Raw genomic sequence first — 11,667 nt, 5'->3', positions numbered from 1 at the left:
CTAGTATTTAAAGTTAACCAGTAGTAGACTCACACATATTTACGTAGTCGGATAAACGGAGTACAGAGGAAGTTCGGGGCACGAGGTCTGGGCTGGGCAGGGGCGGACAGAGGGGGGAGGGGGGACATTTTGGACGTTTCTCTTCGATTTTTCCGGTCGAACGTGCATACAAACGTTTTTCCAAGGCATGTATTTTTCCAACTACAAGGTCTCTCTCTCTCTCTGAACGCCGCGTTCTCCGCGTTCACCGCGAGCGACGAGCTCAGGAGCAGAAGTCGCGCCAGAGAGACGCGACAGAGAGATCCGTCGCGTTCAGCGAGGATCCGAGGGTTGCACTAGCCGCCGGCAGTTTGTGATATATTTAGTGAAACAAATTAAAAAAAATGGTTGTTATTCAAATTAAAAAAAAAAAAAGAAAGAAGAGGAGGAGAGAGAGAGAAAGAGAGAGAAAGAGAGAGAGAGAGAGAGACAGAGACAGAGAGAAAAGGAGAGAAGGAGAGAAGAGAGAGAGAGAGAGAGAGAGAGAGAGAGAGAGAAGCGCCTAGCGGTTTTACATCCACACACTTACACACCAAAAGGATTTGGTAGTATGACTGCGCGCGCTGCTGAGAACGAACCGACGCGCATAACGCTGAAGATAAATCTCATAGGGCATTCCGTGGTAGATAATAAGCGTTGCCTTCCACACAAGGTCTTTTGTGGTCTCCGCACTTTTAAAGAACGTACGAGACGAACAGTCGATTAAAGTGGGAAAGACGAAAACGACGGGAATTGAAGGCGATATTTTAGTAGCGGTATGAATCGATCTTTCTTCATTTCGATTATGGTGCCTTAAAGTTACGAAAGCAGAGAGAGAGAGAGAGAGAGAGAGAGAGAAAGAGACAGACAGAGAGAGAGAGAGAGAGAGAGAGAGAGAGAGAGAGAGAGAGAGAGAGACAGAGAGACACAGAGAAACTGAGAAAGAGAGAGAGGGGGGAGAGAGAGAGAGAGAGAGAGAAAGATAAAAAAGAGGAAGAAAGAGAGAAAGGGAAAGAAATCCGAGAGTAAAGTCTTCGCGAAGTAACTATCTTGTCTACTTGAGTAAGCCTACTTGATAAGCGTTTTACGAATCTTCATTCTTGAGTTCTTTCTGCTTTTTGGATTCTAAGGCTTCGCGAATTAGACCGAAGAAAACGTCACATTTTGAGTTGGAGCCACCGCTTTTAAGATGACGCCTTCGGTCGATCGGTATACTCGTTGACGATGAAACTGACGGGCGGACGACGAGAAAGGTTTCTTTTAAGGGGTAACGAGCACCGCGCGTGTCGGTGCTATCAGCACACATTGACGTTATTTATTGTATTATCCGACGATTTTATATATATACGATATATTGAGAGAAAAAGAGAGAGAGAGAGAGAGAGAGAGAGAGAGAGAGAGAGAGAGAGAGAGAGAGAGAGCGCCAGAGTGTGTCGTGTTTCTATCCACTGCGAGATATAATTTTTTTACAACAGATCCACAGTTATTATAACGCGCCAGATATCGAACCACCGTCTTTTACATCGTCGGCCTCCTCTCAGCAGCGTCGAGCGCCGTGTATAACTAACTGTAAATTTTAGGTATTACCGCGCGTATAATAGGAAAACAAAAAAAAAAAAAGCGATAAGCGAGAATGTAAGGCGAAACTATCGTGGAGGAGAGGAGGAATAAGAGAGAAAAAAACAAAAATGATAATACACATAACAACATACACTATATATTGTAATATTATTTTTCGAACATAGTAATGTAATGTAGAATATATAATATATATATATTATATATATATTATAAATATATATATATTATCGTATCTCGTAACGATCATTTCGTATAGCGCTAGGCTGGACGAGGTGTGTTTACGGAGGTTTAAGAGAATTTTAATTAAGGTGGGCCAGATGAGAGAGAGAGAGAGAGAGAGAGAGAGAGAGAGAGAGAGAGAGAGAGAGAGAGAGAGAGAGCAGCGGGCGGGCGGGCGTGCCGAGCGGCGCGAGGTAACACCGATATTTTTACCAAGTTTTTCGAATATCGAGTCCCCCACGATTCCTATATAACGAGAACTTAAATGTATCCTCGCGCCACTGCCGCCTCCGCGCCATTTATTAGCGTGCCGCCGCCGGCCAGTGGTCGAGATTCGGGCTCGTCGCGTTCGTCGCTCTCCGGCTGCGAATTTAGAAGCGAACGACGATGCGAGCGATCGCGGAAGGGAAATGAGGAAAAATCAATCCGATCGCGCATACATTTTGCCACGTACATATGTCTGTGCGTGCGCGTGCGCGTGTGCGTGTGCGCGGCCCAAGTAGTAGAGTACTGCACGCACAGAGCGCGAGACGCTCGCGAATTGTGCGACACACGAATCGCGTTCCTTCGTTTCTTCTCTCGTTTCGAGATGCTCCGATTGCTTGATTTCGAAACCAAGCTTGCGCGTGTGCCGGTTATGCCCGTCCCGTAACGAAGTACAATTAAGCGCGACACTGGTCGGAACAGGAAAAAAATAACGAACGAAACCGCATCCAAATGCTGTCCGAATGCTTCCGAATCGTCGGCGACTGGCCCGCGGTGAATTTTCAATTGGTCGCGTCGGGGATCGAAGCGAACCGGGGACGGGGGGACGGGATAACGGCCGACGAACGGCCGAGTAAGGCCGAGAGGAAGAGGAGACGTCGCGAAGACACGTGAGAGAGTTCCGTCTCGTTTCGTTTCGCGACGCGACGCGACGCGACGCGACGCGTGCGTATCTTTAATTTTTCATTGTCCGCAGAGGGACGAAGAGAGTCGAGCGGAGATAGAGAGGCGTGTACAGTGGGAAACGGTTGGTTACTGCGTTGTAATGCGAGTAAATGGAGAAAAGGAAAGTCGAAACCCCCCCTCCCCCCTCCCGCCACATCCTCTCCCTCCATCTCCTACTTTTGAACCCGTCATTTTTAGGAACTCCTCGAATGTCGGCCCGAAATGGACAACATGAAGCGCGACGTTTTCCAAACCGGTGAGAAAACGAGAATGTGTATAAATTTGACGACGACGACTCGTGTAATACGTAAAGAGAGAGAGAGAGAGAGAGAGAGAGAGAGAGAGAGAGAGAGAGAGAGAGAGAGAGGGAGAGAGAGAGAGGGAAGAAAACGAGAAAAAGAAAAGAAAAGATTTACCGATGCGTTGTATTTTAATATACTTGTCGAATATTATTGATTGATCGAATATACATATAAAAATACGCGCCGATCGAAATTCGGAACTTGACGACGAGTTGCTGCGGCTGAGAGATATGTAGACCTCTTCCTTTCGTTTTGTTTTTATATCGCAGTTGTTATTCGATGTTTTGTTGTACGAATATGCTGGCATGTTGAATCGTGGATGAGAGAACCAAGAGTCGCGGAGCTGGACATATCTATTTTTTGCGAGGCGCAATCCGCTCGTTACGTTCGTTTGATTTTCGTTAAAGCGAGCCGGACCTTCTTGCGGCCCACCGGCTCGTGGTGATCCATTTGGTCCATCTCGTTCCTTCGAGCGGGTTTCTCGTGGCCAGTTCGATCTCGTGGCCTAGCGCGCCTAACCCGCCTAACACAACACGGACGATAGACCTGCGTGCAATGCCGACTCCCGCCGATATTTCAGCGGTACGAGCAGATTGCGCGTCACTCTTAATAGAGAAGATGAAGTAACTATACGGATTAGGGGAAAATTAACATTGTGATGTTCATTGATCAAATATGTCAAAAGAAGAAGGCCCACTGGTTGAGGCCCGACATTTCTGAGTACACTATAAATAATAAACATTATGTAAAATTTATTGAAATATCCCCCGTGTGTGTGTGTGTGTGTGTGTGTGTGTGTGTGTGGGTGGCACGCTTTATTTGTTATTCAATCTCCTTGTTCGTCCAATCGTTCCTGCGTTTTCTCACTCCCGTCGAGGAAATCAGTCGGTGAGAAAAGCGCGAATCGATTGTGTGACGAGAGAGAGAGAGAGAGAGAGAGAGACCGCAGATAAAAATATCCGACGATGATTCTCGGGTATCTCGCAACCCAGATTTTCCTTGTCCTCCTTCTCGTTTCGACGAGATAAGGAGCCGTCGTGTTCGCGTCGTAAGCTCGAAACCTCACGGTGATCGGTGAGTATCTCTTTGCACAACAATACCGCCGTCGGTCGGTTTGGCGCAGCGTATCGGGCAGATTTATATTTGTCGCAGCGATATTTCACGGCGATATCAGCCGTCGCGGAGGCCGCAAATTGCATGCACGGGACGCTTAGCGACGCGCTGCCGCGTCGTCGCAGCGACGCAGAGATGCACTCCCTGCATTCTGCGTGGCGAGCGGCAAACGCGAATGCATCGCGACCAGCCAATCGCGGCTTTCGAATGTGCGGCCGCGAGCTGATGTATCGCGGCGCCGCGACATTCACCGACGGCATCTGCAAACCCGCGGGATTGCAGTGCGCGATAAAGCCGCGGCTGCGCGCCTGCTGGAAAACTGCTCCTCCCGCCCGCCCGCCTGATCGTTGCGTGAAAATCCACCCTAAGGTCGACCGACCAGCTGATACGCTCCAGTGCGGACAATATAAACGGGATTTCCCTTTTATCGAGGCAGCTGATTGCGCGGAAGACGGATGAGAAATTGTAATTATCGTCCGGATCTTTCGCAAAGTTCGAGGACGCGACGAGATGCATGAGCGCGCTCAGATATTCGATACTGTTATCTTGTGCTTTTCGTCGACGGGAGAAATATACGACAAACGAGCGAACTTGTGCGATTATTCCGTACAAATGCGGGGAAATATTCGCGGAAACTAACGCGTATTTCGCTCCGGTTTCGTTCGCACTGACGCGACGCGCGTCTGACGTGGAAACGTCTGACGTCAGGTCACGTGCTACATTTTCCACTGCGCTCGCCTCTCAACGCGCCCGAGAAGATTCGCAGTTCAATCTTCTCGGAAAGCGGAAAACTCCGGCTTCTTCCGCAAAATAGTCTTGCGACGCAAAGTTTCCATCCCTTCTCCAAAGGGGTGCTTTACTAACCGAGTAGCTGCGCTACTCATTTCCCCGTTTCACCGAACCCTCTGGCGAAAATCCAAGTACACCCGAGCTGCGGAGCTGCGAGGGAGCGGCTGCGATCTGCCGAGAGACCTCGCGGAGGAGGGATCGCGAGAGCGACATCAGCAACGCGCAAAGAACGACTTGCGCGGTCTCGCAAAGTGCAACAAAGGGGACTTTTGCCGAGGCGGGTTGGCAGTTCTGGCTCGAGCCACTTTTCCACCGCGGCCGGCCGCTCTCCGCCGCGTTCCGCCACGGGCAATTTTCGCAATCGCGCCGCGGAATCGCGGAGCGGCGTAAAAACTCGCGGGCAACGTTCGCGATCGATTAGACTCGCGGCGGCGGCGGCGGCGACGGCGGCGGCGGCGGCGGCTAATGAACCTGAGTGCAGCGATGCGAGCAGGCGCTACGGTCGACATCGGCAGTCCATTGCAGCAGCGTCTCGCGTAATCACCGCGCGATCACCGACTGCGCGGCCCCGTGACGCGATATCGGACCGTCCGTTCGGGAGAGCGCGGATGCTCGTCGCCGCTGTTCCCACCGAAAGATGCGGCGGTGCTGCCGACGGAGACGTCACCCCGTGCGAGTCGTGAACACGAGGCTGCCGAGGAAGAATCGACGGACGATCGAGGCTGTCCAGAAGGTCCAACGCGCTCCTTCGACCTGAGGCACGACAGAGGGAGAGAGAGGGAGAGGGAGAGAGAGAGAGAGAGAGAGAGAGAGAGAGAGAGAGAGAGTTGCGATCGCACGCTCATACGTGCGCAATAATACACGTATTCAGTGTCAGTCGACGACGAGCTGCCGACGACGAGGACCTTCCTCGTGGTCGATCGGTCGGGGCGGACGAGACACGCCGATGGATATTCGCGGGTAATCGCGGCTGGCAAGGTTCTTAGTCCGGTTTGTGTCGTTTGAACGAGCGACACGCGTCCGGATGGTTCGCGTGAATCCAAGCCGAGTCACACGGTAGCTCGACGTTGTGATACTCAACGGCGTTTCTCCTCGCGACCGTCGATAATTAACCACCCCCGGGCTGATTTCTCCTTGAGTGTTTCTCCTATGAGTTTCGAGCAACGCGCAGCTGCAGTGGCATATTGCGATCGGCCTTTTGTTCGCCGCTCGCGGCGACTACTTCACTTACGAAAAAGTCTGGCTTTATCTGGCTGCACGAAAGAATCGAGATCAACCCGGAAGAGCGTCCGCGTTGCGAAACACATGCTGCCTTGTTGATTGACGAGACAAATGTGCAATGTAAATATGCGCTTGATAAAGATGCATCTACATGTGCGTGTTACATGCGCTGAGTAAAATTGTACACAAAGTTACGTCGTAACCTGTGTATGGAAATGAAGTAATTTTTATGTGCGTCGCGACGCGCTCACTTTCGCAAAGATCTTCCGTCGTCTCTCTCGTGCAACCGCTCTCCTTCTAGTCCTTTGGTCCTTTAGTTTAGAATTATGAAGCTGCTTGTTAATATGCTTAATTGAATATTGTTAATTAGATATCAGTACGATTTTTGAAGAGGCGCGTCCGCGATCGCTGCCGGTGGTCGGCCGTTTCGTCCGGCCATGCACGCCGCACGCGTCTGTTTCTACTTGAGACAGTTAAGTTGTGCTCCCCAAGTGGGAGCGCACCGATCTGTCCGAACGATCAGTTATTCTCGCGGCAATTAACTCGCCGAATTGTAAGATATATAAATCTTGCGTTTCTACTTCTTGTTTGCATATATTATCGTGCAAATTCTTATTGATAAATTACGACGAGGTAATCAACATGACGTCAAACAATCCCGGCGGAGAATCGTACGCCGGACGTGTGAGACCGTAAAAGCAAATGTAAATACACATCGATATAGGTCCGGGTAATCTTCTCTCGCAGAAGCACACGCAGTAGCAATAGCTTTCTTCTTCTTCTTCTTCTTCCTCTGAGGAATTTTTGCCGGAGATTAACAAATTAAAGTACGCGTCTTGTCTCCAGTGACATCATGGACGATGATATCGACGACAAAGACGACACGAAGCGGTAAGGACGCGTCTAAATTGAAAAGAGAACATACGACGCATTTGCAATGCATACTGATGCGACGTTACGATTTTCGTCTCGATAAGCGTTAAACGTGTGTTGATGTCCACCTTTCAGGAAATCGCGCAATCTCAGCGAAAAGAAACGCAGAGACCAATTTAACATGCTCGTCAACGAGCTCGGCAGCATGGTCAGTGCTAACACGCGAAAAATGGACAAATCCACGGTGTTGAAGTCGACAATACTGTTTCTAAAGAATCACAATGGTGGGTACTTTTTACACTGTAATATAAATCTGCTAAAGTGTTTCCCCTCGAATTAATCGACTGATCGGACTCTGTCTCTGAATAAATGGAAAGTGTGTCGTTTAGATGGATTAAGTTGCATAAATGTCGTTTCCTCTGTTTTCTAAATTCCAACTCTTCGTTAAAATTGCGCATCACGCTTTTCTATACCCGGCTGTGTCTTACAGAGATAGCAGTCAGGTCGAGGGTACATGAGATTCAAGAAGACTGGAAGCCGTCCTTTCTCTCGAACGAGGAATTCACGCACCTTATATTAGAGGTAATAAACCGCCGACCGATCACACACAAGGCAGTTCACAAACTTGTGTGAACAAAGTAGAAGACAAACTTGAATGTGTGTGTGTGCGAATTAGTCTCTTCGACTTTTACGTCAACACACAGGCACTGGATGGCTTTATCATGGTTTTCTCGTCAAACGGACGTATTTACTACGTATCCGAAAGCGTCACATCCTTGCTCGGCTATCTTCCGAACGAACTGGAGAGCACGACCATTTACGACATAACGTACCAAGAGGACCAGCCTCATCTGTACAATATCCTGCTGAATCCTAGCGGCGCGCGGGACAGGCATCCCGTAAAGAAAGGTACTTTCTCTCGGCGATTATGCGAAAGTCACCGCGCACGTGACCCTTTGGCTAATAAGACGATCTGTCGCGCGCAGAGGACCAAATATCCTTCGCGTGCCACATCAAACGAGGCGGACTCGATTTTCGGGAGGACTCCGTCTATGAGCTTGTACAGTTTATCGGATACTTCCGTGAGTAAAGATCCGCCCGTAAAATTAATCGTCCGCCCGCGGACGAATACCCGAAACGCGCGAAATCGATGGAACATTGCGTTGTTTTCAGGTTCAGCGGTGGACAACGACGTTGACAATCTGCTAGCGAGTCCGAAGTTTAGTAATACCAGCGGATCAGACAACAAGTATTTTACCTCCGACCTCCGCGCAAATAAGATACAAAGGTAAAGTAATGCCGCGCACATCGTCGCACTCACGTGTCGCTTTGCAGATTGGTCTTTGTGGGTACGGGTCGTCTTCAGACTCCTCAGCTTATCCGAGAGCTATCCGTGACGGACAACGCAAAGTCGGAATTCACGTCCCGCCATAGCCTCGAGTGGAAATTCCTGTTCCTGGACCACAGAGCGCCGCCCATCATCGGTTACCTGCCCTTCGAGGTGTTGGGCACTTCCGGTTATGATTATTACCACGTGGACGATCTGGACAACGTGGTCACGTGCCACGAATCGCGTGAGTGCTCGAAACGAGAAGTGGACGGTGCGGTACAAATTTAATATATAATTAATTTACGCCACACTCTCGTCCCCCCCTCCCTCCCTCCTCCCCCTCCCCTCCCGCTCCCGTTAGTGATGCAAAAGGGCGAGGGAACGTCCTGCTACTACAGATTCCTCACGAAGGGCCAGCAGTGGATTTGGCTGCAGACCAGGTTCTACATCACGTACAATCAGTGGAACTCGAAACCTGAATTCATCGTGTGCACGCATTACGTGGTCAGTTACGTCGGCGTAATGAAGGAATTGCGCGCGGAAACGGGGGGTTACGATAAAACGCAAAGTCAGGATGTTTTATTGCCTGTAAAACAAGTAAGACGACACGCGCTCATGCAAATCGTACAACACGTAATCGCGGCCGCGGCCGCGGACGAACGGGGCTCTCGGTTCTTCTGCTCGCCGTTTGCGCTTGTCCGCGAGATCACTGTTCAAACTAGTATTCCCGTTAAGCCACACACACACACACACACTTAACGTTAAAATTAACGAACACGCCTGGTCTCGCATGTTGCGTCAACGAATCATTCTGCCACGCGTACGCAGGTGACCGCGTCCTGTCAGACACCGCTGGCGCAATGGCCGAGCAAGTCGTCGAAGACGTCAAAGTCGATTACGGTCGGCTCTAATCTGCGACATCGCGGCGACGGCTCCAACACGTCCTCGATATCCGTCTCGTTGCGGAGCTCGCCGCAATCGCAAATAACGCACGGGTCGTGCTCCAACGCAGCCTCGGCGAGCAGCTCCGTCGTGTCGAAGCCGATTACGTCGGTGGACAGCAGGCAGCAGCAGCAGCAGCAGCAGCAGCAACAGCAGCAGCAGCAGCAACCGCCGCAGCAGCAACCGCCGCAGCAGCAACCGCCGCAGCAGCAACCGCCGCAGCAGCAACCGCCGCAGCAGCCACCACCTCAGCAGCAGCAGCAGCAGCAGCAGCAGCAACAGCCGCCGCAGCAGCAACAGCTGGACGTCAACCAGTCGTGCATTAATTTCATAGATCCAGCGCAATACGCGACGGTCAATCTGCAGTCGGTCGTCACCGCGGGATTCGCAACGCCCGCTGCGCCTATCCTCTCGACCGTGCCTACCCACGAGGTGAAGAGACCTAACTACCTACTAATCAAGCTCGCGATTTGTAGCGTAGTCTACTACTACTATTACGCTACACTCGACGCGAGGTCTTCATCCTCCTTCATCCTCCCCGTGTTTTAGATACTGCATCAGCAAGGTATCGTAATGACCCCGGCGCAAAATCAGATACAGGACGAGCTGCAGCGGAAGCACGAGGAGCTGCAACAGTTGATCGTACATCAGCAGGAGGAACTGAGGAGGGTCTCTGAGCAATTGCTCATCGCCCGATACGGGATCCTCACGCCGTTACTCAATGTTCGTATCGTCTGTCGACTCTGACTGCCTGTTGACCCCGCCTTCTCTCGAGACGACCGGCTGTGTTTTAGGGACTTACGAACCCGACTTTTCTCCTTTACACAGGCGGGCATACCGTACAATCCGTCGAACCCGTGCCAACAAGCCAACCGGTGCAACGCCAACAACACCAACGTCCAGTTGCCGGCATCCAACGGCGTGCAGAACGTCAACGTGCTTCCCATACCGATCACCGTGCCAGTGCCTCTAGTACCTACGGAATTATTCTCTCATCCCTTGCAAGTGAGCCCGTCGCCGGGCTCGACGCACAGCACAGTGGGCGCTATCATTCAAACCCAACAACAGCAACAGCACTCGCAGCTGCAGCAACAGCAGCAGCAGCAGCAGCAGCAGCAGCAGCAACAGCAGCAGCAGCAGCAACAACAGGGTCCGCCGCAGCAAGAAACCAGCAACCCCGATCTCGTGCCTTTTCAGATCTGCCCTCAACAGGCCGAGATAATCTACGGTAACATGGAGACGTCATCGAGTCAACACCAGAGATCTGCGCAAAACTGAGGCGAGACCGTCTCTCATCGCCGGCAGATCATCGGCTATTTGTGTGAGATTTTTCACACACGTCTGCGTATTTACGTACAATCCTGAAGACCCTCTACGTGTGGACGCGTGCGATGACTGCGAGTCGATTTCGCGCCACTCTATGATCGTTGTACATTTGTTTATAATCGTATCTATCTCTTCCTCGCTCGCGCGGCCGACCATCGAACCAGAGAGAGACTTTCCTGTGAGATACTAGTCGGCATTCCTCAATTGCGAAAGTTCTCGAAACGCGGGGCAGCGCGAGGGAATTTCCAAGTGCTGCTCCATTCTGTGTGTGTGTGTGTGTGTGTGTGTGTGTGTTTGTAAGATTATAATTTATGAAGATAACGGTTACATATATATATACGAGCGCGACACAAGAGGAGTTCCCCGATGATGGACGATGCTTATTATACGATTTTTACCAGTAAATTCTGGTGATTCTCCGAGAGACTACAAGCGGCGATCGTTGAAACTTCCCAGACGAGAATGTAATTGACATACATTGACGAAGAGAGATTCCCAAAGCATAAAAGATTTGACCAGAACGTGGAGGGCAGCTCGGTGACGAAAGAATACAATCACCGCGCTCTATTGTGTATATATTGTGTATGTATGTGTATGTGTTGATGTGTATGTATGTATATGTATGTACATTGTATAAATATTAGAGATAAGAAGAATACACGCGCCAAGAGGATTCGCAAAAAGGCGCGCTCCCACTACCGCGGAGAAGTAAGAATATATTTAATGTAGAATTTTTATGTAAACGTTTTGGTAATCTCTCTCTCTCTCTCTCTCTCTCTCTCTCTCTCTCTCGAGAACACGGCTGGATTATAGGACGTAAGTCGCTCGTGACAACGACGGACGTAGAAGCTCTGATCCAAATTGAACACATCACATTTTTGCATATTTATTGGATTTATTTTTCTATAACAAGTGCCGTCAAGTCATCGGAGAAGGGACCAAATTCCGCGTTTTCCAAAACAGGGTACATACTCTCACACATTTGTACATGTATACGATGGTGAAGAAAGTAATATACTATAT

At 50.2% G+C, this 11,667-nt stretch overlaps 1 protein-coding gene across 6 annotated transcripts; it reads left to right on the top strand.

Moving 5' to 3' along the window:
- Window positions 1-5,262: 5,262 nt before the first annotated feature.
- On the top strand, window positions 5,263-11,664 carry Clk (circadian locomoter output cycles kaput protein Clock). 6 transcript variants are annotated; one of them, XM_025301891.1, is made up of 12 exons: window positions 5,263-5,710; window positions 7,020-7,064; window positions 7,182-7,330; window positions 7,537-7,628; window positions 7,751-7,955; window positions 8,033-8,128; window positions 8,220-8,334; window positions 8,382-8,620; window positions 8,738-8,973; window positions 9,205-9,750; window positions 9,868-10,041; window positions 10,147-11,664. In XM_025301891.1, exons 2-12 carry the CDS (start codon window positions 7,027-7,029, stop codon window positions 10,594-10,596), a joined length of 2,340 nt encoding a protein of 779 aa, XP_025157676.1. In that variant the 5' UTR covers window positions 5,263-5,710; window positions 7,020-7,026; the 3' UTR covers window positions 10,597-11,664. The 6 variants fall into 6 exon arrangements, with proteins under 6 accessions (XP_025157676.1, XP_025157666.1, XP_025157671.1 ...); XM_025301881.1 differs by having other exon boundaries at window positions 5,263-5,912; XM_025301886.1 differs by having other exon boundaries at window positions 5,263-6,293.
- Window positions 11,665-11,667: the final 3 nt, after the last annotated feature.

The sequence above is a fragment of the Harpegnathos saltator genome, unplaced genomic scaffold, assembly GCF_003227715.2.
Source record: "Harpegnathos saltator strain DR-91 unplaced genomic scaffold, Hsal_v8.6 scaffold114, whole genome shotgun sequence".
In the NCBI taxonomy this organism is placed as follows: domain Eukaryota; kingdom Metazoa; phylum Arthropoda; class Insecta; order Hymenoptera; family Formicidae; genus Harpegnathos; species Harpegnathos saltator.
Note: the sequence above shows the minus strand (reverse complement) of the source record. Positions and strands in the feature narration are given on the sequence as shown.